The following is a 27,236-nucleotide window of genomic DNA, read 5'->3' on the forward strand; positions in this document are numbered from 1 at the left end:
GTTTGTGTCACTCATGTCAAAGTTACTTTACTTAAAGATGCGTTCTCAAACCTTTGTACAATATCAGCCTGTAGTCTTGAAAGTGGTGCTCACAAGCCAAAACGGGTCCCCGTTTTTCTGTGCTACGTCATCCAGTTGTGTACTACATCATCCATTTCACGTGATAGGTATGATATCATACGAATTTAGCAGTTTGTGTGATATGTTACAAATCCAATTCATGCAGTATGTTACAAATTTGTTGTGATTAAGATCCCAGAGAGCATTTTTAACCTCAGGATTGGTGCGTTCCCCTCGGGACGTTTGAGCTAACGTAGGCTAATGCAATTAGTATGAGGTTGTAAGTAACAAGAACATTTCCCAGGACATAGACATTTTTGATATTGTCAGAAAGCTCAAATTCTTGTTCATCTAACTGCACTGTCCAATTTACAGTAGCTGTTACAGTGAAAGAATATCCTGTTATTGTTTGAGGAGAGTGCACAGTTATAAACTTGAAAAGTTATTAATAAACCAATTCGGCACATTTGGGCAGTCTTGATACAAAATTTGGAACATAAATGCAATGGTTCATTGGATCAGTCTATAACTTTGCACTTACACTGCTGCCATCTAGTGCCACAATCTAAATTGCGCCTGGGCTGCAATAATAAACTATGGCCTTTCTCTTGTATTTCAAAGACGATGGTACAAAAAAAATGCATGTTTTTTTCTTTGTATTATCTTTTACCAGATCTAATGTTCTATATTCTCCTACATTCATTTCACATTTCTACAAACTTCAAATTGTTTCCTTTCAAATGGTATCAAGAATATGTATATCCTTGCTTCAGGTCCTGAGCCACAGGCAGTTAGATTTGGGTATGTAATTTTAGCCTAAAATTGAAAAAAGGGTCCAATCTTTAATTTAGCAGCAGCTTTAATGTATTTTTCCAGACCTGCGAGTTAAAATGATATGAATCTATCAAACTATAAATTGGTTCTACAGGACTCATGTTCAGTAAGTTATACAGAAGATACACTGTATATACAAAAGTATGTGGACACCCCTTCAAATTAGTGGATTTGGCTATTTCACCCAGACCCGTTGCTGACAGGTGTATAAAATTGAGCGCACAGCCATGCAATCTCCATAGACAAACATTGGCAGTAGAATGGTCTTACTGAAGAGCTCATTGACTTTCAATGTGGCACCGTCATAGGATGCCACCTTTCCAACAAGTCAGTTTGTCAAATTTCTGCCCTGCTAGAGCTTCCCCGTTCAACTGTAACTGCTGTTATTGTGATGTGGAAACATCTAGGAGCAACAACGTCTCAGCCGCGAAGTGGTAGGCCACACAAGGTCACAGAATGGGACCGCAGAGTACTGGAGCATGCTGCACGTAAAAATCATCTGTCCTCGGTTGCGACACTCACTACCGCGTTCCAAACTGCCTCTGGAAACAATGTCAGCATGAACTGTTTGTCGGGAGTTTCATGAAATGGGTTTCCATGGCTGAGCAGGCGCACACAAGCCTAAGATCACCATGCGCAATGCCAAGCGCCGGCTGGAGTGCTGTACAGCTTGCCGCCATTGGACTCTGGAGCAGTGGAAACGAGTTCTCTGGAGTGATGAATTGCGCTTCACCATCTGGCAGTCCAACGGACAAATCTGGGTTTGGCGGATGCCAGGAGAATGCTACCTGCCCCAATGCATAGTGCCAACTGTAAAGTTTGGTGGAGGAGGAATAATGGTCTGGGGCTGTGTTTCATGGTTAGGACTAGGCCCCTTAGTTCCAGTGAAGGGAAATCTTAAAGCAACAATGACATTATAGATGATTCTGTGTTTCCAACTTTGTGGCAACAGTTTGGGAAAGGCCATTTCCTGTTTCAGCATGACAATGCCCCCGGTCCGCACAGAAATGGTTTGTCAAGGTCAGTGTGGAAGAACTTGATTGGCCTGCAGAGAGCCCTAACCTCAACCCCATCGAACACCTTCCAACATCTAGTGGAAAGCCTTCCCAGAAGAGTGGAGGCTGTAATAGCAGCAAAGGGGGGACCAACTCCATATTAATGCCCATGATTTTGGAATGAGCAGTTCGACAGCAGGTGTCCACATACTTTTGGTCATGTTGTGCAGGTGCAGCTTGTTCATTGTAGTTAAACTAAATTGATACTTGACTCAAAATGCCCTCAATCATAATCAGATGTGTTGACTTCTATACTAGCAGCATATAAGTCACAGTAACTCACAAAACATTGATATTGTCGTGATAAACCGCGATTCACCCTGTGCCGAATAATCACATTCCCAAAATCGACACAGAGACACGATGCAGTACACAGCATTGTCCTGCAGAAGGCATTACAGTTGCATGGCGATGCCCGACACAATCTGTGCCACCCACTCATTTTGGTATTACTGAACCTCTCCCTTCTCCCCAGCCTGTCCTCATAGTCATGTTGTGTTATAAAAGTCACATTTCTGTATCTACAATACATCACCAAGCAGCAGATATTAAAAGCAGGGTCTGTATAAACATGAAAGGGAAAACTTATCCTAGATCAGCAAACTTATCCTAGATGCTATTTAAATACAGGCTCATATACTGATTGGAAGTAGACGTGCACTACCTTCAAAAGTTTGGGGTCACTTAGAAATGTCCTTGTTTTTGAAAGAAAAGCACATTTTTTGTTCATTAAAATAACATCAAATTGATCATTAATACAGTGTAGACATTGTTAATGTTGTAAATGACTATTGTAGCTGGAAAAGGCTGACTTGTAATGGAATATCTACATAGGCGTAGAGGACCATTATCAGCAACCATCACTCCTGTGTTCCAATGGCACGTTGTGTTAGCGAATCCAAGTTGATCATTTTAAAAGGCTAATTTGATCATTAGAAAACCCTTTTGCAATTATGTCAGCACAACTGAAAACTGTTGTCCTGATTAAAGAAGCAATAAAACTGGCCTTCTTTAGACTAGTTGAGTATCTGGCGCATCAGCATTAGTGGGTTCGATTACAGGCTCAAAATGTCCAGAAACAAAGAGCTTTCCTCTGAAATTCATCCGTTTATTCTTGTTCTGAGAAATGAAGGCTATTCTTTGTGAGAAATTGCCAAGAAACTGAAGATCTCATACAACGCTGTGTACTATTCCTTTCTCAGAACAGCGCAAACTGGCTCTAACCAGAATAGAAAGAGGAGTGGAGGCCCCGGTGCACAACTGAGCAAGAGGACAAGTACATTAGAGGGTCTAGTTTGAGAAACAGAAGCATCCCGGAGTCGCCTCTTCACTGTTGACGTTGAGACTGATGTTTTGCGTGTACTATTTAATGAAGCTGCCATTTGAGGACTTGTTAGGTGTCTGTTAGTCTTTTAAAATGATCAACTTGGATTAGCTGACACAACGTGCCACCGGAACACAGGAGTGATGGTTGCTGATAATGGGCTTCTGTACGCCTATGTAGATATTCCATAAAACATTAGCTGTTTCCAGCTACAATAGTCATTTACAACATTAACTATGTCTATGCTGTATTTCTGATCAATTCGGTGTTATTTTAATGGACAAAAAATGTGCTTTTCTTTCTAAAACAAGGACATTTCTAAGTGACCCCAAACTTTTGAATGGTAGTGTATATATTGTATTGTAAGCTAGACACGAAGTTATATATAGGGTTGTGTAAGATGATGTATCATGTTGCTCTTCTTGTCCCCATTTCCTGCTCCTCCATGACACTGTGACACAAAGGTCATGTGTCATGCCGACGTCACATGACTGATATGTCGAGTCATGCACGTTTGCTGTCAAACGCCGTCTGTGTTTCACCACTGTTGCACGTCTTACAGGTTGTATCACTGAATAGACTGTGTATATAAAGTGTGTATTGTGGATTTTGCTCATGTGTATTAACAAACGTTTACACCATTCCCTCACTCCTTTTTTCTCTTTCTCTTTTTTTCCTCCCTCCCTTCTCATGTTCCATGAACCTATATTTGACCTCTGTCTCTCTTCCTCTGTCCACTCCTCCACTGCATCCCTCTATCCTTCCCTCCGCTTCCTCCACTCCCTCCCTCACTTCCTTTTCACTTTCTCACTGCTACCTGGACTACATGCCACTACAGGAGGACAAAGTGGTTAGCATCTTTTCTGTGCTCTCTACTGTACTGTGAATATAACCTATGTGTCCCTTTGAAAATCCCCCAATGGCTGCGTTCCAATCCCAAAGTTTTGACCCCCTTCCCTCCTGCCCTGTAGACTTCCCCTTTTAAGTGGACTGGATTTGTGCGAGTGATATGGCATAAACTACTGTAGTCCTACGCCAAGCCCTTTTGCTGTTGGCAAGGTCGAGGTATATTGCTTTGTTACTAAAACCTAGCTCACACAAATCCAAGAAGTGGGTGTCCACAAAGGCTGAAGTGGAGGCAGTAAGTTATCAGATTGGAACGCGGCCAAAGTGGTCAAATCCACCTATGGATTAATGACTTAAACCGAACAGAATGATTCCCGGACAGTTCAGTCCAGGCTAGCTTTTCTCTAATACTAAAAGGCTAGCCGTTATCCTTGGACTTCCACACACATACTGTATCTGTCTGTAGTCCAGATTCCAGACTCTGGGCATTGGCAGATACAGTCATGGAGACCATTTTGCCTTGAGTAGAAATAAATACGATCAGATACTATCTCTGTCTACCACTATGGTATTTTACCATGGACTTCCCCAAGCATATCTGCCTGTAGTCCAGTCCACACTAATATGGACATTGGTAGTGCAGTACTAGAGACTGTTTTATCTTCAGTAAGGATATCTGGGTAAAAACGTTGACTAATTCTGCATCCATTGTCTGTCTCTTCCTCTTGCAAAGTGTCTCATAGTGAAGGAAAGGGTAAGGCCTGCTGGGTAATGGAGTTTTTGCATGGGTCACTTTAACTGTAGTTCTTTAATGTCACACTTCAGCTGCAATTTGGGAAGTGGGCGAGCATGAGCCATGCCTGGCTGTCTGGGTGGGCATTCCTAGACACCCCTGGATGGGCACCCCCCTTACACAACTCCTCTCTCTATGGCTGTGGGCATGGCTGTGCCAGAGGGAACTGGGTATAATATACAAGATAGGGGGAACAATGGGGAACAAGGGCACAGGGTGTTTGTTGGGGGGTACAAGGGCACAGAGTGTTTGTTGGGGGGTACAAGGGCACATGGTGTTTGTTGGGGGGTACAAGGGCACAGGGTGTTTGTTGGCACGCAGCACCTTATCTTACTATAAGACCCTTGTTGTGACTGCAGAGGGAATGTGCACACTTATGCCCGTGCATGCTTTACCTGCCTGTCTGTGATGAGCATACAGACCAGCCCTTGCCACAGGGAGACGGGAGGGGAGGCCGAGGCTGGGTTCCAATTTGTACACTTGCCACCTTCCCCTCTGTACTTGTCCACTCCAAGTAAGGGGAAAACAACCAAAAATCCTTTTGCTCGATTGGAGCCTTTAAAGCACAGTTTTGCTTACAAGCGTCCTGTCTTTTCAGATTCGGATCTGAGGGGAAGTCGACAGGGGCAGAGGGGAAGGATGCAAGTCTTTGGATTGGACCCTGCGGCTGCTTAAGACAGTGGACTGGGGTCAGGGGGTGGAGGGTGTAGGCTAGGACCCCATTCCTAGTCCCTCATAGCCCCTCGCCTCTCCCTGTCAGCATCTGTCAGTGTTGTCTACGTTCAATATCAAGACTTCCACACCTTAGCCCAGCTAACAGACTTACACGGTCACTGTTATAGTACATGCCAAGCCTTTAAATCAAAGCCCCTGGGTTCGTCCCTTTGTGTGTGTGTCTGTGTGTGTGTGTGTGTCTGTGTGTGTGTGTCTGTTTTATTATTTCCTTGTTAATTAACTGCAGTGTGTGGGTTGTCTATGTTTCCAACGGGTATTTAATTCAATTGTGGTAGATATGACTCATTCTCAGAAACACCGTTTGGTTAACCTCCACAGTTTCTTCAGTTGACGCCACAAGGAACATGAATCTTGGAATAACGCATATTTTATAGTGTAAATAAGGGTCAAATGACATTTATTTCATCATATTATGTATGATACAATCACAGTTTAAATGTACGATTTACACAAATAAAACAATTTGTCATGTTATATTCTTCACAGACAGAGACTAGTTAGTCCCCGCGAGTCTAGTTGCTTTTGCCTTGGTGTATTAATTGCAGAGTGATTGTTTGTGTGTTTATTGTCATCTCCAGATGGCTGCGAGAGAAAGAAAGCGCGCGCGAGAGAGAAAGAGAGAGAATGAGCGAATCAGAGCCAATCCACTCCACTCCACTCCACTCCTCTTCCTGTAGTGGAGACCCACATACACACACTAATGTACACAGACACAAATATGCAAACACCTCTTTTACGGCTTGGAGAAACCAGACGCACGCACAGACATACACACTCACACCGGACACACACATACACACACACCAACTCTCCCACTCCCACACGGCATCGAGCCGACACTGCACTTTTTACAGGAAGGGAATGCACTTCATAATCTCTGTCAGGATTCTCAGCATTGGATGACTAACCCAGCGGTCTGCCATAAAACATTACTGTAATGCCTTGTATAAAATAACAATAGCGGTAACAGTAACTGTATTAGTGAACAGTTCCAGGATCAGATTGGGGTTACAGAAAGGCCTATACAAACACTATGGGATAATAATACTAGAAGGGTTTCTGTTGTGTCCTTAGCAGTGTTGGCTTCTATAGGCTAGAATGCCATTCAGTCTAACACTGAACTGTCTTGTAGTTCACGGGGCTCGGCTGCAGAAGGAAGCCAAGACCTATTCCTAGTTGATCTATAGCCTTATTTACACAAATGGAGCATTGTCGTGTTTTGTGGTCGTCTTTCTTCCTCGTCTGTAGGACTTAGCATTCCCTGACGGATGGTAGTTTTCTGCCAGGCGCCACTGCCGTCCCATATGTCAATCTGTCGTTGGAGGCTGTATTGAGCGCGCTCACTGAACACTTTCCTCTCCATTCCACCACCCCGGGCCTCCATCTATACCACCCAGTTAATAAGGAAAAAGACGACGTTTGCAGAATTCCCAGCTATTCCATCGCGCCGCCGCGCCCGGTGTTACTGTCGCTATCCCCACCTCCCTGATTTGGCAACGGAAACGGATGGATAGAGCGTCTGAGATGGAGATGATGGAGGGGTGTGGGGTAGAAAAGAGCCTGGTGATTAATGACGGCTGTAAGATGTCGCCATTCGTCAAGTCGGTCTGCCTCGTCAGGTGGGTTGCTGGTACGAGGAAGGTGGTGGTTTGTAAGGCAACACAGGTTGTGTGGGATTGAGGTTGTTCTAACGTTGGTTAAACGTTGTGTTTTGTTTTTTGCTGTTTCAGTCAAACTTTTTTGCCAGTGCCTGCTGCTAACATGGCTCTCTGTACTCAATGACTTGGTCACCATGGTGAACTGCATTCTGTTAGGCAGGGTTAGATTGGTGCAGTTACCTGTTAGAAATGGCATTGCTCATACTCACGATAGACACACACACGCACGCACGCACACACACACACACACACACACACACACACACACACACACACACACACACACACACACACACACACACACACACACACTCACACACACACACACACTGCACATATCCGTCACACAATCCAGGAACGTAGGGCCTAATCATTCCAGCTCAGGATTATTCTGTGTGTGTGTGTGTGAGAGTGCGCGTGTGCGTGTTTCTCTCCCACACAGAATACACACAGGTTTTAGTGGCCTACTCTCTCCTCTGCGTAGGTTTGAGACCATGTAAAACACGGACGGAGGGGTGGCTTTAGAAAAAGAGATACATTTTCTTTACTTTTAGATCCCTTTAGGGTGGACAGTGTGTGTGTGTGTGTGTTTTGTCAAGTCGGTCTGCTGCGTCAGGCGGGTTAGCGGTACGAGGAAGGTGGTGGGTTGTTAGGCAACGCAGGATGTGTGGGATTGAGGTTGTTGTAACGTTGGTTAAATGTTGTATTTTGGCTTTTGCGGTTTGTGTTTTTTTACAGTCAAACTTTTTTGACAGGACCTGCCGCTGACATGGTTTAAAACTGTCACGAACATGACTTAAGACCTGTCATTTGTTGTCGTGTCCTTTAATGACTAATCCAGGTGTGACTGGGTAGATATGTGTTGTGATTTAGGTTAGTCTTGTAGCCCGTATAAGGGTCTTTAGTTTGTTTGAGGATGAGGATCTATTAGGATGTCACAGAGAGCTCATACAGTTCTTTTAGCTGCCCACTAACTTGCTGTTCCCAGTCTTGGCATTGTTAGTACAATCTCTCTCTCTCTCTCTCTCTCTCTCGCTCTCTCTCTCTCTCTCTCTCTCTCTCTCTCCCTCTCTCTGTCTCTGTCTCTCTCTCTCTCTCTCTCTCTCTCTGTACTCAATGACTTGGTTACCATGGTGAACTGCATTCTGTTAGGCAGGGTGAGATTGGTGCAGCAACACATGTGAGCATTGCTCATACTCAAGACACACACACACATTCGTTTTACTGTCGTGGTGGAGACGGAACAGTTGATTTCCATTCAAAATCCTATTTTGGTCTGTGTTAGGAACCCCACCCTATTGTGTGACACATGTAATATGTGCTGCTTAAGCATGGTTAGTGTGTGATGGCAGCCAATCAGACGGGTCGCTCAAGAAGTAGCCCACTGTGGTGTCACCTCCAGTTCATCGCACTGCGTCCTGTGGAGCGCCATGTGTCAGTGTGTGCGTGTGTGTGTGTGTGTGTGTGTGTGTGTGTGTGTGTGTGTGTGGACCGTATTTCCTTGTGTGCGTGCTGCTTGAATACGATCTCATTCAAGGATTAACCATCGGATTCATTTCTTTCGTCTTCCTCAGCCACGAGAAAAAAAATCTCCCTATATAGTGTGAAGTTAAACTGAACCTTTTTCCTTCGTCAGTTCTTTGCTATAGAGTCTAAAATGTTAACATTTCTTACCCTCCTCTTTGAGACACATGCAAATATTGACCGCATCCCTGGATGGATATTTGAAATGATGGCCTTAATACTGTCACTATAGGCCTACCTAATATGTGCTTTACATTCCCGGCCTGATAAAAAGGGATTTCCCAGAATGCACTCTGAATGATTGCTAATGATAATGATAATCAACAAACAGCTGAATAATTAAGGGGAGGGAGTATAAGGGGTATGGTTTAGCGGTAGCATAGCCCACCAGCCTTGCGGACGGCTGCTATCTGAAACCGGCTGGCGGGTATTGTCCTGACTGATGATGATGTTGAATAATGGTGAGGAGCTGAAGGGTTTAGCTGCGGTCTACTCTAATCTAACCTGCCTGAGAACACAGAGAGAGAGAGTGTGTGTGTGTGTGTGTGTGTGTGAGAGAGAGAGAGAGAGAGAGAGAGAAAGAGAGAGAGAATGTGTGTGTGAGTGAGTAAGAGAGCGAGAGAGAGAGAGAGAGAGAGAATGTGTGTGTGAGTGAGTTAGAGAGAGAGAGAGGGAGAGAGTGAGAGAGAGAGAGAGAGAGAGAGATTGTATGTACTGTACATATGTGGATGTGTGTATTAGAACAACTGCATGTGTGTGTGTGTGTCCAGCTCAACAGCTGTGGGCCACAGCTGCACACAGCTGATTTACTTTAGATTAGTGTGGCCTGGAGCCAAACAGAGGATTCAATCAGGGTAAGCATGATGCGCGCCGGTTCGCTAAAAAGCTAACCGCAAGCTGACCAACCCTCCATCAAAGAGCAGGTTTCACAGAAGGTTGCGTTTTGGGATGCAAACAAAGACTTCTAAACAACAGCTTCCCGCCATTTTGGATTTGTACCATCGTTCTAGACCGTGGGATTATACACTCGAGAAGAGATAAATCTGTTTTTCTGTGCGTTGGGAGGGAGGCAGTTTTCAGTAGCCATGGCTACATGTGAGTATGGAACCTTTCTTTGATGTTGTTCCATTTGGGGTTGTTGTTCGTAGGACGGTCAAATAGCGGACTTGAGTTGACCAATGATTTCTATCAACGGTAGACCATTTGTATATATTTATTGTTATTGGGGCGGCAGGTAGCCTAGTGGTTAGAGCATTGGACTTGTAACCGAAATGTTGCAAGATCGAATCCCCGAGCTGAGAATGTAAAAATCTGTCTTTCAGCCAATGAACAAGGCAGTTAACCCGCTGTTCCTAGACCAGTTAACCCGCTGTTCCTAGGCCATCATTGAAAATAATAATTTCTTCTTAACTGACTTGCCTAGTTAAATAATGAAAAAGTTTTATTTTATACTATTGTGAAGAGCAATCAGTAGATGTCCCTGCATATCTGTGATTTGTCCTCTCAAATCATGGTCTTCCACAGTGTTAAGTTCAGATAGTTGTCAATTTCCTAGCTTTGACTTACGTCTTTTCTTCAGGGCCTATACTGTAACCAGTTATTGAATTAGGAATGTTCTTCTGGGAACCTGTTGTGGAACGATAAATAGCTTTTGGCGGATGGTGGATATTGTAGCTGGCTTTCCTCGCTGGCCAGTTGATGTTCTGTGCCATCATCCGCTGTGGGAGATTAACAGCCTTGTCCGCCATAGGCAACAGGCTACTGCTTTCTCCATGGTAACGACATCCCATCCATATCAAGCCTACTCTGTTTAACTAGATACTGCGTTCATATTAGATCACCTTTACTACATTTGTAGCCTTGTAGACTATGTTGCATTTTCTCTAGTGGTAACAGTATTATTACACATTTGTGATACACATTGGGTTATTTCCTTATCTCAATGTGTAAGTAAAATGCTGTGATATTTCACAGAGCGCATTGTAACCTACAATGAGTGTATAAAACATTAAGAACACCTTCCTAATATTGAGTTGCATCCTTAACAGCCTCAAACTGTTGAGCGCGTTGCAGTTCTTGACACAAACCGGTGTCCCTGCTACCTACTACCGCACCCCGTTCAAAGGCACTTCAATCTTTTATCTTGCCCATTCACCCTCTGAATGGCACACAAACACAATCCATGTCTCAGTTGTCTCAAGGCTTAAAAATCCTTCTTTAACCTGCCTCCTCCCCTTCAACTACACAGATTTAAGTGGATTTAACAAGTGACATCAGTAAGGGATTACAGTCTTCACCTGGATTCACCTGGTCCGTCTATGTCACGGAAAGAGTTTTGTCTACTCAGTGTATGTTGGGATATCAGGCCAGCGTGGGGAGGGAGGGGGGAGCATGGGAGAGGAGGAGCGTTGTGGGGGAGGGGGAGCATGGGAGAGGGGGAGCGTTGTGGGGGAGGGGGAGCGTGGGGAGGGAGGGGGCAGCGTGGGGGGAGGGGGAGCGTTGGGAGGGAGGCGGGACCGTGGTGAGGGAGTGGGGAGCGTTGGGAGGGAGGCGGGACCGTGGGGAGGGAGGGGGAGGGGGAGAGTTGGGAGGGAGGAAGAGGCTAAAGAGAGTGGAGGCTGGGGGAGCGTGGGGAGGGAGGGGGGAGCGTTGGGATGGAGGCGGGACCGTGGGGGGGAGGGGGAGCGTGGGGGAGAGGAGGTTCATGGGTATTTTAAGGAACCGTGATCCCCTGTCTGACAGATGAGCTATCACCAATACTCAGTCAGAGTCAAGAGACTAAAATTAAACATGAGAAAGAACATAACGCTGTGACTAATACGTGCTTGTGTCTTACTAAGATCCTCTATCTGTCTGTGCCTGTTTGTAGTTCTGTCACCAGTCCTGCCCTTTCCTTGCCTGTATAACAATGACCTGTTGTCTGTCGAAAATACTCCAAGCTAAAATACTCCAAGCTAAAATACTCCAAGCTAAAATACTCCAAGCTAAAATAGTCCAAGCTAAAATACTCCCAGCTAAAATAGTCCAAGCTAAAATACTCCAAGCTAAAATACTCCAAGCTAAAATACTCCAAGCTAAAATACTCCAAGCTAAAATACTCCCAGCTAAAATACTCCAAGCTAAAATACTCCAAGCTAAAATACTCCAAGCTAAAATACTCCCAGCTGAAATACTCCAAGCTAAAATACTCCCAGCTAAAATACTCCAAGCTAAAATACTCCAAGCTAAAATACTCCAAGCTAAGCTAACATTTCAGTGCCTCACGACTGAATCTGTTTTGCACATGGACTACAGATGACAGTTCCTTAAAAAGTGGACTGCACTGGATATATATGACAACATCTGCAACCCCACGAGTCTTCTGATGCTAAACTCATAGAAATAGAATTATATGACTATAGTATTGAGGTATTGCATAATATTATACATTCTCTGTCTAAGAGACAATGTTAGGGTCAATTCCATTTCAATTCAGTGAATTCAGGGTTTGCTTTTCAATTGTGAAAATAGGAATCGGAAATGGAATTGACCATGCTCTCTTTCTCTCTATAGATACAGGCTACTACTGCCTACTATACATGTATATAATATCTAACCTCCTCCTCCCCTCCTTCACCCCTGTAGGTAATGTGGGTATGCAACCTGTGCCGTAAGCAACAGGAGATCCTCACCAAATCGGGAGAATGGTTTTCGGGGCCGGGGGCGAGGCAGATGAGCCTGGATGGCGGCCTGAACGCCCCGCCCACGGGGGGTGACACCCAACGGTGGGACAGGAAGCTACTCCGCTCCAGGTCCCAGGCCCCGCCCTCTTCCAGCGGTAACGCAGGGGCGGCGCCCGACGGAACACATCATCCGCCAACGGTACCGGCCAAGGGAGCGTTGGACACCATGCCGGCCTCACGCGCTCGGAGCGAACCACCACGAGACAAGTAGGACATCGTGGACACAAACGCTCTAATCCCTTAAACACTTTCACCTGTCCTCTCACAACCCCTGCTTTCACCTCTCTGTCTGTAGATGGCTCAAACCAGAGTCTACGTCACTGTATTGGTTATCTAGGGGCCTGTTGTGATTGCTGATAGTACTTAGTATTGTTGTAAATGCCACTTTGTACAAGACTTTCTCTCATCCACTCTACTGTTATCACCTCCCCTTCATCCCTTTGATTGTAAACACTTAAAGGAACAATCCACTCGAAAAGTATCTTTTGGTTGTTGCTTTTTTACTTCATAAGATGCGTTTTGCATCATCATGATGATGTGGCAAGTTACAATTAGCTTTTTGAAAGTCCTCTATCTTGAGAACTTGATTGCTGACATGCAAAACATTTTGGGACTGTATCAGAGTCTAGGTATTGAGTATCTTGACCTGGGCCTCTTTTAGATGATATGGTCGCTCATATATTGGGTATTTTTTTTAATTATTGTACAGTTGAGTCGTGTACAGGTTAGTCCTCTTTAATATGTTTGACTTTGTTGCGATTGGATGAATTAGGCTAATGCAGCATCTGTTTTGTCTAACAGGGTCTCAGGGTCTCGTTGACACCATCAGTTTACACATGCAGCCTCATTTGTCTCGTTCAACATTGGACATACTTTGGTCATCTTTTTTTCCTCGTTTGACAGGAACTCAAATCCTCTGATGTTGGGAGTGACCCATTTTCGGCGTGTGTTGTGGTATATGGGTTGCAGCACTTGATTTTTTAATCCCCACTGGATCAAAAAAATAAAAAAATAGCGCTGTCCAAGCTTATAGCCAAAGCAGAAGCTGGGTTGCATGTTTTATTCTTGAAAGGTCCATGATTAATGTATTTTGTTTTGCGTCTAATGGCTGAGTCCATTTCGGTCCGGCCTGAATGCATCACTCAAAATGCTGGCCCTCTTCCACACTGTCGTTGGATGATCCATACCCAGGTTAACCATCAGTAGGAACATTTTCCCATGGAAATAGAATCTCATTTTAGTTCTGTACATATTCCTCCATTTGGAATTATTTCCCTGTCTTTATCATCATTGCTTTCATTCAACCAGTAATAACTGGTACTAACCATAATTTGTCCAGTATATCTGAGTAGGCTTTTTTGTTATGTTACTACATGGTATTATGTTAACAAAATAACAAGTGTGTAATGTTATATCAATGTCCATTATGGTCACCCTTCTCTTCTCTTCAGGAAAAGACCTGTGTCCCTCCATGAGCAGAACGGTAAGCCTGGTGGTCCTGGTCGTGGTAGAGGAGGCCGGGGACCCCCAGGGAAGCTTCAGACCGTGGCCTCCCAGGAGGAGTTCTGTGGTCCCGGGGACATAGACTGGCGGGACGGCCGGCACCTGGAGAAGGTCCGCTCCCATGACTACCCCGACGGCGGCGACCAAGGAAATCGCCCCGACCTCCGGAGACGCCCCCCGGAGGAGGATGAGCTGGAGCGCAAGCGGCGCCAGGAGGAGGAGTTCCAGACACGTTACCGCAGCGACCCCAACCTGGCGCGCTACCCAGTCAAGCCGCAGAAGGAGGAGCAGGAGATGCGCATGCACGCCAAGGTGTCGAAGGTGCGCCACGAGCGGCGCCACAGCAACAACGCCATCAATGAGGTGGGGCTGGAGGGCGGGGTAGGAGGGGGAGGGAACATGGGGGATGTGCCTGAGAATCGTCTCCGGAGGGGCGGCGGTGGGAGTGGTGGAGATCCGGACCGCAAGGCATCCGTGGAGAACCACCGCGCCTACTCCATGGACAGGACCGTGGGGGGTGGTGGGGGTGGCGGAATGGGGCAGGGACCCCAGGGAGGTCCCCCCCTCCTCAAACAGAACCAGAACCATGGACCCCTTCAACCATCCGGTGGTGGCCCACGAACGGGCCCCCATCCTGGTGCTCCTCACCCCCACCAAGGACCCCCACCTCCAGCAGGCTGGGATCCCCCTAAGGGACCCCACCCCAGCCAACTGGACCCCAATTCCCAGGCAGCCATGATGCACAAGGCTAGGAGGGAGAAGTCCGGGGACAGCCTGCTGCGGAAGGACTCCCAGAGCTCGGACCAATCGGAGTCGCTGCGGCCGCCCCCACCCAGGCCCTACAAGAGCAAACGGGGCGTCAACAAGAGGCAGATGTCTATCAGCAGCTCAGAGGAGGAGGGCGCCTCCACGCCCGAGTACACCAGCTGTGAGGACGTGGACATGGAGAGCGTCAGTGAAAAAGGTCAGATTACTGCTCTCTCTCTCTGATAGCTCTTCTCATGTCAATATGATTGGTCATGCATTCAGATATTTTAAGATTGGAAGAATGATCAAATCTGGGTTGAGTTGGTGTTTTGGCTACCTGTATGGAGAGTGTCAGCGTGAAAGGTCTGATTCTTCAGTTTTCTATCAGATCAAATCATCTATATTAGCTGGTTTTGTGTCAGTATTGTCAGAGATTGTCAGAGATTTCGACATTGGTGGAATGATCAAACTTTCGTTAGAATTTATGGTTTTATGGCCACCTGTCGGGTGTCACTACTAATGCAATATTCTTTCTTATCTTTTTTGTTATTATCAAAATCTCTTTGCTCTAGGTTTCCATCAAAATAAAGAATTTAAATGTAAATTTCAAAGTTTACTGGGACTGTATCTCCCTGCCTATGATGTGCTATGGCCTTGACTCTGTACAACACTGTCATTCACCTACACCGCTGAAGCCAAACCCTATTGCTTCCCATCCTGGAACAGGACAGCTCTCTTTTATTTAGGAAATGTCCTGTGATTTAGGCCAGCAGATTTGGCAGAATTAGGTCAGTGGCTAGTGCGGCTAACGCTACGTAAAGCTTCCCCGCCAAAACACTGGCTGCATCCTGCCGTTAACGGATAGGATATAATCGATTGTGGCCGGCCGAATGTTCAGTTTTGGCCTCTCGTTTGCTCACGCCGGCCCACAACAGCTTTGCAATTCACTCTTCTTGACTAAATAAGGCTATGCTATTTTAGCAGTTAGCTTGTCGACGGAGGATGCCATTTTTTTAATGTATTTAAACTTTATTTATCTAGGCAAGTCATTTAAGAACAAAGTCTTATTTTCAGTGATGGCCTAGGAACAGTGGGTTAACTGCCTGTTCAGGGGCAGAACGACAGACCTTGTCAGCTCGGGGGTTGAACTTACAACCTTGCGGTTATTAGTCCAACGCTCTAACCACTAGGCTACCCTGCCATGACGACAGTTGTCGTTTTGTTTATCTGTGTACTCATCTCACTCACCACTAACCACCACCACTGGTCTCTCCGGGCCAATCCCAATCCCAAATTAGATGATCAGATTAGGTTAACACATGGGAATAGGGGGTTTAATTTTTTTAATTTTTTTAAATTTATTTTACCTTTATTTAACCAGGCAAGTCAGTTAAGAACAAATTCTTATTTTCAATGACGGCCTGGGAACAGTGGGTTAACTGCCTGTTCAGGGGCAGAACGACAGATTTGTACCTTGTCAGCTCGGGGGTTTGAACTCGCAACCTTCCGGTTACTAGTCCAACGCTCTAACCACTAGGCTACCCTGCCGCCCCTGGGGGGGGCGACAGGAGCGACAGGAGGGAGAAATAGGTAGAAAGTTAGCTGTCGTAGCTAGCAAGTGTTTAGCCGTGTTTACTTCAGGAGTAGGCCAGTCCCAAATCCAGCATGGGATTTACTTTTGATGTTGTCCGCCCGGTAAACAAATTCAGAGACGGGACCAGGCTAAAGGCTAAATGTAGCTATGTGAAGTGTAACTCAGCCGTGTAAAAGCCTGGGTTCCCGAGGACAACGCATGTCCAATAAATAAGGCTTCCTTCTGTTCTTTTGGGATGAAGGATTGATGGTGTAGATGGATATGTGGTTGGTTAATCTAAAACCTCACAACGAGACAGTTCGGTCAACTTCCGGGTTGTTGCGTGTTTTTTTTCATTTACAGTGAAACACTTGAACGGCTCCAAATTGTAAGCGAGGGTACAGATACACCCCAAACCTACTTTACATGCTATTTAGTAGACCTGCGAGACAGCTTTACTGTTGCAAACAAACCAGTCAAATGAGATAGTAAAACGTTAATGCCATGTCGTCTAATATCTTGTTGGGAGGTTAGCAGTTTGAATACGCTCCTGATGCAGGCTATATTTTGCAAGATTAACTAGGGCCTTTATAAAATGCCCAAGGAGGACACCTTTATGGAATTAAGAATCTATTTAAAGATGCATTTGGGATTGATTTAGGAGCTAAGAGTGTATTTTGGGATTGAATAATGAGATAAGAGTTTGCTGTTTACAGTTAAAGGAGGGAGTGGAGATTCAGCCAGTCTGATTGGTTGGCTTCCTCAAAGATGTCAAGTTGTGGAAGACAATATAGTAAGGAGGAAATGACAGGAGAGATCAGACCTAAGGTTCATTTTAGCGTTGATGTGAATTCTTCAGTGTGTTTTTAGACAGTGTGTGTTTGTGTGTGTAGGCCTATCCATCTGCGATGCCCTCCTGATGACCTCCTGATGACCTCCTTCAGGTCAAATCACATAATTAAATAGAACACTATAATATACAGTATAATGTATATAATAACACCGTGATACATTGTTATGGATCAAATACATAATAAATACATTATTCACAGAAGGGTTGTCAATTCCTGTCAGATTAGTGTAAAACCTGCAGCATTGATGTCTGACCTTACTACAGGGTCAGGGTCAAGTCAAATCTGAACCTGGATCAGCCTCTAACATTGACCAGATTTATCCCTATTAATAGAAAAAGATTCAGGATGAGAGGGGATCGTCTCCAGATTCTCTATGTTTTTGTAATTCTGGCCATGTGACCTGAGTTTTTACAGGTACATACAGGAGACGTTGACTTTGAATAGCTAAATATTCCTCATCGGTAATTATTATTAGCCTGTTAGTTTTTGCACCCAGAAAAGAAGTGCTCCAGATCGTGTGATCTGATGTCCAATATTAATCTGCTAAAAACAGAAAAAGGAACAGTCAGCACACTGAATCGAGGAGTCAGCAGGAACGTTTTGAAGTAGTTCCCCCATTGCACTTTCCAATTTCAGATTGCGCTTCACATCTTTTTAGATCTCACTTCCGAATCAGCAAACAGTTGAGTTGCACCCCTCAACTTTAACCCCTACTTCCTCCCTCCTCTCCTGACCACTTACTTTCCCTTAGCTCTTTATACACACGTCTCTGATCAGTGTCCAAGCTGGCTGTGGACCTGTAGGTTCAGGGACTTGTCCCTGTTTCTAAAGTCACACACCAAAGTCCCCATCTAATTTCATCCTGCTATTCTGTTGACGTCATTCATTGAAGACATAAAAGGGTGGATGAGGCCTTGAAGGATGTATGAGGCTTTGGAGGACGTGTGGGACTGGTTCGATGGGTAGAGCTGGTCTGGACTGAAGTGTGGCCATTCTCCAGTCTCTCTGTCTCGCCACCATCTGTCAGTAAGGCTGGTAATGAGAGTTGGGCGACAGACAGACAAGGTCCCAGTTTGTCCCCTTGTCTCCTGGTGTGTTGGACTGAGTTGACTTAGTCTGACGGAGACTGGAACTGACTTTCTCATTTACCTCTCTCTCTCTCCATCTCTAACTCTCTCTCTCTCTCTCCATCTCTAACTCTCTCTCTCTCTCTCTCTCGCCCTCTCTCTCTCTCTCTCTCTCCATCTCTAACTCTCTCCGTCTCTAACTCTCTATCTTTCTGTTTATCTTCTCTCTCTCTCTCTCTCTCTCTCTCAATTCAATTTCAATTAACAGGCTTTATTGGCATGGGAAACACATGTTTACATTGCCAAAGCAAGTGAAATAGATAATAAACACAAGTTAAATAAACAATAAAAAATGTACATTTCACTTACAAAAGTCCCAAAAGAATAAAGACATTTCAAATGTCATATTATGTCTATATGCAGTGTTGTAATGATGTGCAAATAGTTAAAGTACAAAAGGAAAAATAAATAAACACAAATATAGGTGTAACGAGATTCGTGTTCCTCTGACGAGGAGTATGAAGGATCGGACCAATATGCAGCGTGGTACGTGTCCATGTTGAGATGTATTAACACTGAACACAAAAACCAAAATAACAAGGAGAACGAACGAAAACGAAACAGTTCTGTCTGGTGAAGACACAGAGACAGAAAACAATCACCCACAACTAAAGTATGATTCTAAGTATGATTCTCAATCAGAGACAACGAACGACAGCTGCCTCTGATTGAGAACCATACCAGGCCAATCACATAAATACTATATAGAAAAAAGAACATAGACTACCCACCCCAACTCACGCCCCGACCAAACTAACACAAAGACATAATATAGGAACTAAGGTCAGAACGTGACAGTATCCCCCCCCCCCCAAAGGTGCGGACTCCGGCCGCAAAACCTGAACCTATAGGGGAGGGTCTGGGTGTGCGTCTGTCCATGGTGGCGGCTCTGGCAGCTCCTGACTGACGGACGGCTCTGGCAGCTCCTGACTGACGGGCAGCTCTGGCAGCTCCTGACTGACGGACGGCTCTGGCAGCTCCTGACTGACGGACGGCTCTGGCAGCTCCTGACTGACGGGCGGCTCTGGCAGCTCCTGACTGACGGACGGCTCTGGCAGCTCCTGACTGACGGGCGGCTCTGGAAGCTCCTGACTGACGGGCAGCTCTGGCAGCTCAGGACAGACAGGCGGCTCTGGCAGCTCAGGACAGACGGGCGGCTCTGGCAGCTCAGGACAGACGGGCGGACCTGGAGGGAGGAGACGGAGAGACAGCCTGGTGCGTGGGGCTGCCACAGGACCCACCAGGCTGTGGAAACCTACAGGAGGCCTGGTGCTTGGAGGAGGCACCGGATGGACCGGGCTGTGGGGGAGCACTGGAGCCCTGGTGCGCAACCTTGGCACCACTCCTCCCAGCTGGATCACCATTTTAGCCCGGACCATCCAGAGTGCAGGCACAGGTTGAAATCTCGTGCCTGTCGTTCTGCCGTGCTACCTCCTCATATCGCCGCTGCTCAGCTTTCGCTGCCTCCAGCTCTGCCTTGGGGCGGCGATATTCCCCAGCCTGTGCCCAGGGTCCCTTTCCGTCCAAAATCTCCTCCCATGTCCAGGAGTCCAGCACCCTCTGCTCCTGGTTACCACGCTGCTTGGTCCGGTTGTGGTGGGTGATTCTGTAGCGATATTCGTAGGTGGAAGAAGGTGAAGAGGACCAAGGTGCAGCATGGTACGTGTTCACGGTAAATTTAATAAAGAAACTGAACACTAGAGCAAAAAAACAACAAAGTGGAACAAACGAAAATGAAACAGTTCTGTCTGGTGAAGACACAGAGACAGAAAACAATCACCCACAACTAAAATGGGGAGAACAGGCTACCCAAGTATGATTCTCAATCAGAGACAACGAACGACGCCTGCCTCTGATTGAGAACCATACCAGGCCAAACACAAAACACAACATAGTAAATAAGAACATATACTACCCACCCCAACTCACGCCCCGACCAAACTAACACAAAGACATAATAAAGGAACTAAGGTCAGAACGTGACAATAGGTTTGCTTGTTCTTCACTGGTTGCCCTTTTCTTGTGGCAACAGGTCACAAATCTTGCTGCTGTGATTGCACAATGGTATTTCACCCAATAGATATGGGAGTTTATCAAAGTTGGATTTGTTTTCAAATTCTTTGTGGGTCTGTGAAATCTGAGGGAAATATAGTATGTGTCTCTAATATGGTCATACATTTGGCAGGAGGTTAGGAAGTGCAGCTTTCACCTAATTTTGTGGGCAGTAGCCTGTCTTCATAGCCTGTCTTCTCTTGAGAGGCAGATCTGCCTTCGGTGGCATTTCTCAATAGCAAGGCTATGCTTACTGAGTCTGTACATAGATTTCCTTAATTTGGGGTCTGTCACAGTGGGCAGGTATTCTGCTACTGTTTAGTGTACTCTCTGTTTGGCATTCTAGTTGAATCTGTTTTTTTGTTAATTCTTTCCAATGTGTAATAATTATATTTTTGTTTTCTCATGATTTGATTGGGTCTGATTGTGTTTCTGTCCTGGGGCTCTGTGGGGTCTGTTTGTGTTTGTGAACAGAACCCTAGGGCTCTTCTCCATGTTCATTTCTCTGTAGGTGATGGCTTTGTTATGGAAGGTTTGGAAATCGCTTCCTTTTAGATGGTTGTAGAATTAGTGGGTATCGGCCTAATTCTGCTCTGCATGCATTATTTGGTGTTTTACGTTGTACAAGGATATTATTTTTTTCCAGAATTCTGCATGCAGAGTCTGTCTAACTCTCTCTATCTCTAACTCTCTTTATCACTTTCTGTGTATCTTATCTATCTGCCTCTCTCGATCTCTCTACTCTCTCTACCTCTCTCTCTCTCTCTCTCTACCTCTCTACCACTCTCTCTCGCTCGCTCTCACGCTCTATTGCTCTCTCGCTCTCTCTCCAGGTGATTGGGACTGCCATCCTCTGGATCCTGCTGTGTGGCATGTAAGTTTCAGGAGAAAGTGACAGATTTAGGTTTTGCTTAAGCTGACTCAACTCAGACTCACCACCCTAGGACACGCACGCACAGACACACACACGCAGACACACACACACACATGCATGCATGCACACACACACACCCTATTAGTTTCATTCCCCGCAGTGTCTGTGTAAGTGTGTGGGCGTACTCTACCCACCATTCATTACTAAATATAGATTCTTACAACATTAGAAACAGTCCAGACTAGACAGAATTGCTTAGAGTGTAAATTGATATAGTATGTGTTTATTGTGGATGGGCAAGTCCCTCCTGGTTGGCCTGGGTGGGAGAGTTGTCCTCACAAGGGATGCAGAGACTCTCTCTTTCTCTTTCTCTCCCTAACTTGTTTTTACCTTTCTTACCCTCGCTCCTCTCCCTCTCTGTCGCTACCTATATCCCCTCTCTACCACACCCCCCTCTCCGTCTCTCCCTCTTTTCCTCTCTCTCTGTCTGATGGAATTAAATCTCCCCCTCTACAGCATCCAGTGACATGGCAGCCGTCCAAGGAGGGCGACCACTTAATCGGACGCATCACTCTGAGCAAAAGGTCGGCCATGCCCCGCGAGGCAGGCTCCTTACTAGGGTTAAAGGTAAGAGGGAATCACTAGCAGCATCCCTTTCAATCACTACAGTGTTACCACATTAACCGCTGTATATTGTGTACTGAGACCGTTGGGTGCAGGACATCAGAGCCCCAGGCTCAGATCTGTGATGGTGTATTGTTAAAGGATGTGTATGATAATGGAAGTCTGTGAAAACTACCACACTAACCACTGTGTATCCCCGTGTACTGAGGCCACCCGGGTCTCTAACGTCTGACCTCCACATTAGGTAGCCTCGCTGCTAAGAGCGTTGGGCCAGTAACCGAAAGGTTGCTGGTTTGAATCTCCGAGCTAACTAGGTGTGGGAAGAAATCTGTTGATGTGCCCTGACGCAAGGCACTTAACCCTGATTGCTCCTGTGTAACGGCTTTCTTCGGTAGAAGGAGAGTCGGACCAAAATGCGGCGTGGCTATTGCGATCCATGTTTAATAAAAACAACGTAAACACGAATCAATACAAAACAATAAACATCACGTGAACCTAAACTGGTGCAAACTAACACAGAGGACACTAAGGACATCAAGACACTAAGGACAATCACCCACAAAACACCCAAAGAATATGGCTGCCTAAATATGGTTCCCAATCAGAGACAACGATAAACACCTGCCTCTGATTGAGAACCACTTCAGACAGCCATAGACTTCACTAGAACACCCCACTAAGCTACAAACCCAACACACCACATACAAAAACCCATGCCACACCCTGGCCTGACCAAATAAATAAAAATAAACACAAAATACTTCGACCAGGGCGTGACATCCTGTAAGTTGATCTGGATAAGAGTCTGCTTAATGACTGAAATGTAAGTGATGCTAGTGTACTATCCACAGGAGTATGTAATAAAGGAAACTATGGGGACATGCTGTAGATTTGTACTCAGCTGGGACGGTATCCAGATTGTCATACCTTCATACTGACCTTGGTCTTGTGTCTGAACAGCCCGTGTTCTGTTCCCCTTCTAGGTTGTGGGTGGGAAGATGACAGAGACAGGGAGACTGGGGGCCTTCATCACCAAAGTCAAGAAAGGAAGTCTGGCGGACATTGTTGGCCACCTACGAGCTGGTAAGCAGCGTAGAAACAACATTCAGACATTCAGGGTTATCTGGTGGAGAAGTGTCGTCAGTCTGGGAGCTCTGTGAAATTGTCTGTGTGTTCTTTTTGAGCTGGGAAAATCTACCATTTCTACCTGAACACTTTGTGTTGTGAATAGAGGTTGTTAAGTAAATCGACCAGGCTAGGTTGAAAAAAATAGAGGTTAAGACAACGTAATAATTCCATGCGCCAGCGTTAGAAAACAAACACATTAATTTGACCAGCGCTGTTGCTGATTCTACAGAATTGGCTTTGAAAACGTTACCAGTGGTCGGGACATCAAGTAATAAAGTGGCTGTAGATAATTGTTAAGGGAATTTTTATCAATGGTGACTAATTATGTATACATTACAATCAGGACTGACTAATCAGAATACTAATATGTTACTGTATATGTACTAATCCGAATACTATTATGTTACTGTATATGTACTAATCTGAATACTATTATGTTGCTGTAAATGTTTGAGTTTTCTTTCTTGATCCCAGTACTGAATATAATGTGTGTGTGAATGTGGTCAAGAGTTAGAACAATGACTGTCTGTTCCATGGTACAAATGAATCAGACTGGCTAGAATGCTTATCTACACGAGAAAACCTTGACTGGTAAATTATATTAAATTGGTAGGGAGACGGATGTGGGAAGGCTTGAGATACAGCCTTTGTACTGGAACGGAGATGGCACGGGTTGGTGTTGGAACTAATGACGTCATTTTCAGTTTATAACCTGTGGTAACCTGTATCGTGGGGAGTACTCTCGAGAATAAACTCTGCTGTTTGATTTTGAGACTGGGCTATGTCTATTATTATAGAATAAGGGTCTTACAAGTCCTTATGAATGGACAGAGTGTTTAATTTTAATTGGATATTAAAACATAGAGTAATATAATTCCTTTAACAATAATTTGAAAAACATTTAAATAAATTGAATGACAGTTAAACAATTCTGCTTTAGTTTGCTGAGTACACTACGATTGTGTTTATTTTCCACTTTGATGGTGAACTTTCTGTACCTGGTAACATTCACTTCTAGTCATTTTCACTCCGGCGCTGGTCCAATGATTTTGTTTATTTTCTAACACTTCTGCAAGGAATTATTACATTGTCTTAACCTTTGTTATCTTTAACCTAGGCTCCATGCTTACCCATGAATCAGCTGTTTTAATGTCGGCCATCTTGTTTCCTGTTTTCCAGGTGATGAGGTACTGCAGTGGAACGGGAAGTCGTTGCCGGGAGCAACCAAGAAGGAAGTGTACAACATCATTCTGGAATCCAAGGCGGAGCCTCAAGTGGAAATAGTTGTCTCAAGGCCTATTGGGTAAGACTGACTTCCTGTGTGAAATGCTAAATTCCCATTTTGGAATCGTTGTGCGATACACTGCAACTATTGTGTGACTATTTTGCACTGCATTTGCCATTTTGGACTATTATTACTATATTGCGACTGTTGTGGGCCCTTTTCTGACTATTTCTAATTTTGAAGTGAAATGTTGACGACCATTGTCTTCTTTACCTAAAAGATCTATCCACCGCATCATTTCCAATAACTTCTTGAGAAAGGTGTATAGAGCGTATCAGTAAGTACATACTTATTGTGGACATAGTGACCACTATGTCGTACGGTAGTCCTTCCCTGAGGCCTAACCCTGATGTAACCCCTAACATCCTAGACCTTAGAGAAACCCTTATAAGGCAAGTTCCCTCTCTTCTCTCAACCCATACGTCTCTCTCCTGTGTGGGTATGAACTACCGCTCTCTAACCCAACACCCAGTTTGTATACGTGTCTGTGTTTTTCCTTTTCGATACAAACAAACATACGATTGAGGTATTGTATGTGCTGGCACTCTGTATCAAATGGAGGTTGGTGATGGCTGTTGGTCAGTGGCTATTGCAGAGGTCTGTGCAGACGTTTGATGTAATCTTCCTCCCATCTTACAGAGACATACCAAGAATTCCAGAAACATCCCATCCTCCTTTAGAATCGAGTAAGTGTCAACAAAGCTTTGGTTTTCCTTGATGAATAAAACGGCATAGTTAATTGGTGTTAATATACAGTACTGTCTACCCACTAAGTTGTTTGAGTCTTTCACATCCTGGTTCTTTCCCCTGGCAGCAGGCTCCAGTTCCTTTGAGTCTCAGAAGATGGAGCGTCCCTCCATATCGGTCATGTCCCCCACCAGCCCTGCTACCCTCAGAGCCCTCCCCGTCATCCTGCCTGGACAGCTCTCTGTGAGTACTGGATATTTGCTGGATCTACACTGGACTTTACTGGACTATTACTGGACTATTACTGGACTATTACTGGACTATTACTGGACTATACTGGACTATTACTGGACTATTACTGGACTATTACTGGACTATACTGGACTATACTGGACTATACTGGACTATTACTGGACTATACTGGACTATTACTGGACTATACTGGACTATTACTGGACTATACTGGACTATACTGGACTATACTGGACTATACTGGACTATTACTAGACTATACTGGACTATTACTAGACTATACTGGACTATTACTTGACTGTTACTGGACTATACTGGACTAAACTGGACTACTACTGGACTATACTGGACTATTACTGGACTATTACTGGACTATACTGGACTATACTGGACTATTGCTGGACTATACTGGAACATACTGAACTATTACTGGACTATACTGGACTATACTGGACTATACTGGACTACACTGGACTACTACTGGACTATTACTGGACTATTACTGGACTACATTGGACTATTACTGGACTATAATGGACTATTGCTGGACTATACTGGACTATACTGGACTATTACTGGACTATTACTGGACTATACTGGACTATTGCTGGACTATTACTGGACTATTACTGGACTATACTGGACTATACTGGACTATTACTGGACTATACTGGACTATTACTGGACTATACTGGACTATTACTGGGCTATTACTGGACTATACTGGACTATACTGGACTGTACTGGACTATACTGGACTATACTGGACTATTACTGGACTATTACTGGACTATACTGGACTATTACTGGACTGTACTGGACTTGACTGGACTATACCGGACTGTACTGGATCTACACTGGACTGTACTGGACTATACTGGACTGTACTGGACTATACTGTATTGGATCTATACTGGACTATATTGGACTGTCCTGGATCTACACAAGACTGTACTGGATTTACACTGGACTGTACTGGATCTACTCTGGACTGTACAGGACTGTACTGGATCTACACTGGACTGTACTGGATCTACACTGGACTATACAGGACTGTACTGGATCTACACTGGACTGTACTGGATCTACACTGGACTATACAGGACTGTACTGGATCTATACTGGACTGTACTGTACTGGACTGTACTGGACTATACCAGACTGTACTGGATCTACACTGGACTATACTGGACTGTACTGGATCCACACTGGACTGTACTGGACTATACTGGATCTACACTGGACTATACTGGATCTACACAAGACTGTACTGGACTATACTGTACTGTACTGGACTGTACTAGGCTATACTGGATCCACACTGGACTGTACTGGACTATACTGGATCTACACTGGACTATACTGGATCTACACAAGACTGTACTGGACTATACTGTACTGTACTGGACTGTACTAGGCTATACTGGATCTACACTGGACTATACTGGATTATACTGGACTGTACTGGATATACACTGGACTATACTGGACTGGACTGGACTATACTGGACTATACTGGACTGTACCTGGGGGGGGGGGGGGGGGGCTGGATACATGGATGTGTGGATGGGCGGACAGATTTACGAACAAACAGTCAGACAGAATGATAAATGGCCTATATTTCACTTTTCACAATGTCCTGTGTAATCCACAACCAATGGTCTACTCTAACTGGATTCATTCAGTCACATTCATCTAATCCCATGATGTTGTTCATAGGTAAAGCTGTGGTATGACAAAGTGGGCCATCAACTGATCGTCAACGTCCTTCAAGCCATAGACCTGCCCCCCCGACCGGACGGGCGACCCAGGAACCCCTACGTCAAGATGTACTTCCTCCCTGACCGAAGGTAAACCGGTCTCAATTTACTAGGGTTAACATTAAGTAGTTGTTATACCTGTGTAAACACACAGTAATTACTGAAGTATATTACAAGTACAGGGGTTCAACATTGTACATAAACAGATTGTTTTTTTTA

General features: G+C 45.0%; 1 protein-coding gene across 50 annotated transcripts in view; it reads left to right on the plus strand.

Annotated features, from left to right (window-relative positions):
• The window catches only part of LOC110493517 (regulating synaptic membrane exocytosis protein 1), a 106,764-nt gene that overhangs the window by 45,541 nt on the left and 33,987 nt on the right, over positions 1–27,236 (plus strand). For 23 of the 50 annotated variants that reach the window (XM_090204566.1, XM_090204570.1, XM_090204583.1 and 20 more), the window contains exons 3-12: positions 12,454–12,758; positions 14,003–15,018; positions 21,241–21,281; positions 21,798–21,908; positions 22,889–22,988; positions 24,213–24,336; positions 24,539–24,595; positions 24,958–25,004; positions 25,133–25,248; positions 26,977–27,107. In XM_090204566.1, coding sequence (XP_090060692.1) covers positions 12,454–12,758; positions 14,003–15,018; positions 21,241–21,281; positions 21,798–21,908; positions 22,889–22,988; positions 24,213–24,336; positions 24,539–24,595; positions 24,958–25,004; positions 25,133–25,248; positions 26,977–27,107 — 2,048 coding nt within the window. Of the gene's footprint in view, positions 1–9,270; positions 9,925–12,453; positions 12,759–14,002; positions 15,019–21,240; positions 21,282–21,797; positions 21,909–22,888; positions 22,989–24,212; positions 24,337–24,538; positions 24,596–24,957; positions 25,005–25,132; positions 25,249–26,976; positions 27,108–27,236 lie in introns of those variants that run through there. The other 27 variants (XM_090204574.1, XM_090204589.1, XM_090204600.1 and 24 more) reach the window with 6 other exon arrangements.

The sequence above is a fragment of the Oncorhynchus mykiss genome, chromosome 17 (genome assembly GCF_057628025.1).
Source record: "Oncorhynchus mykiss isolate SJ-2025 chromosome 17, ASM5762802v1, whole genome shotgun sequence".
Lineage (NCBI taxonomy): Eukaryota > Metazoa > Chordata > Actinopteri > Salmoniformes > Salmonidae > Oncorhynchus > Oncorhynchus mykiss.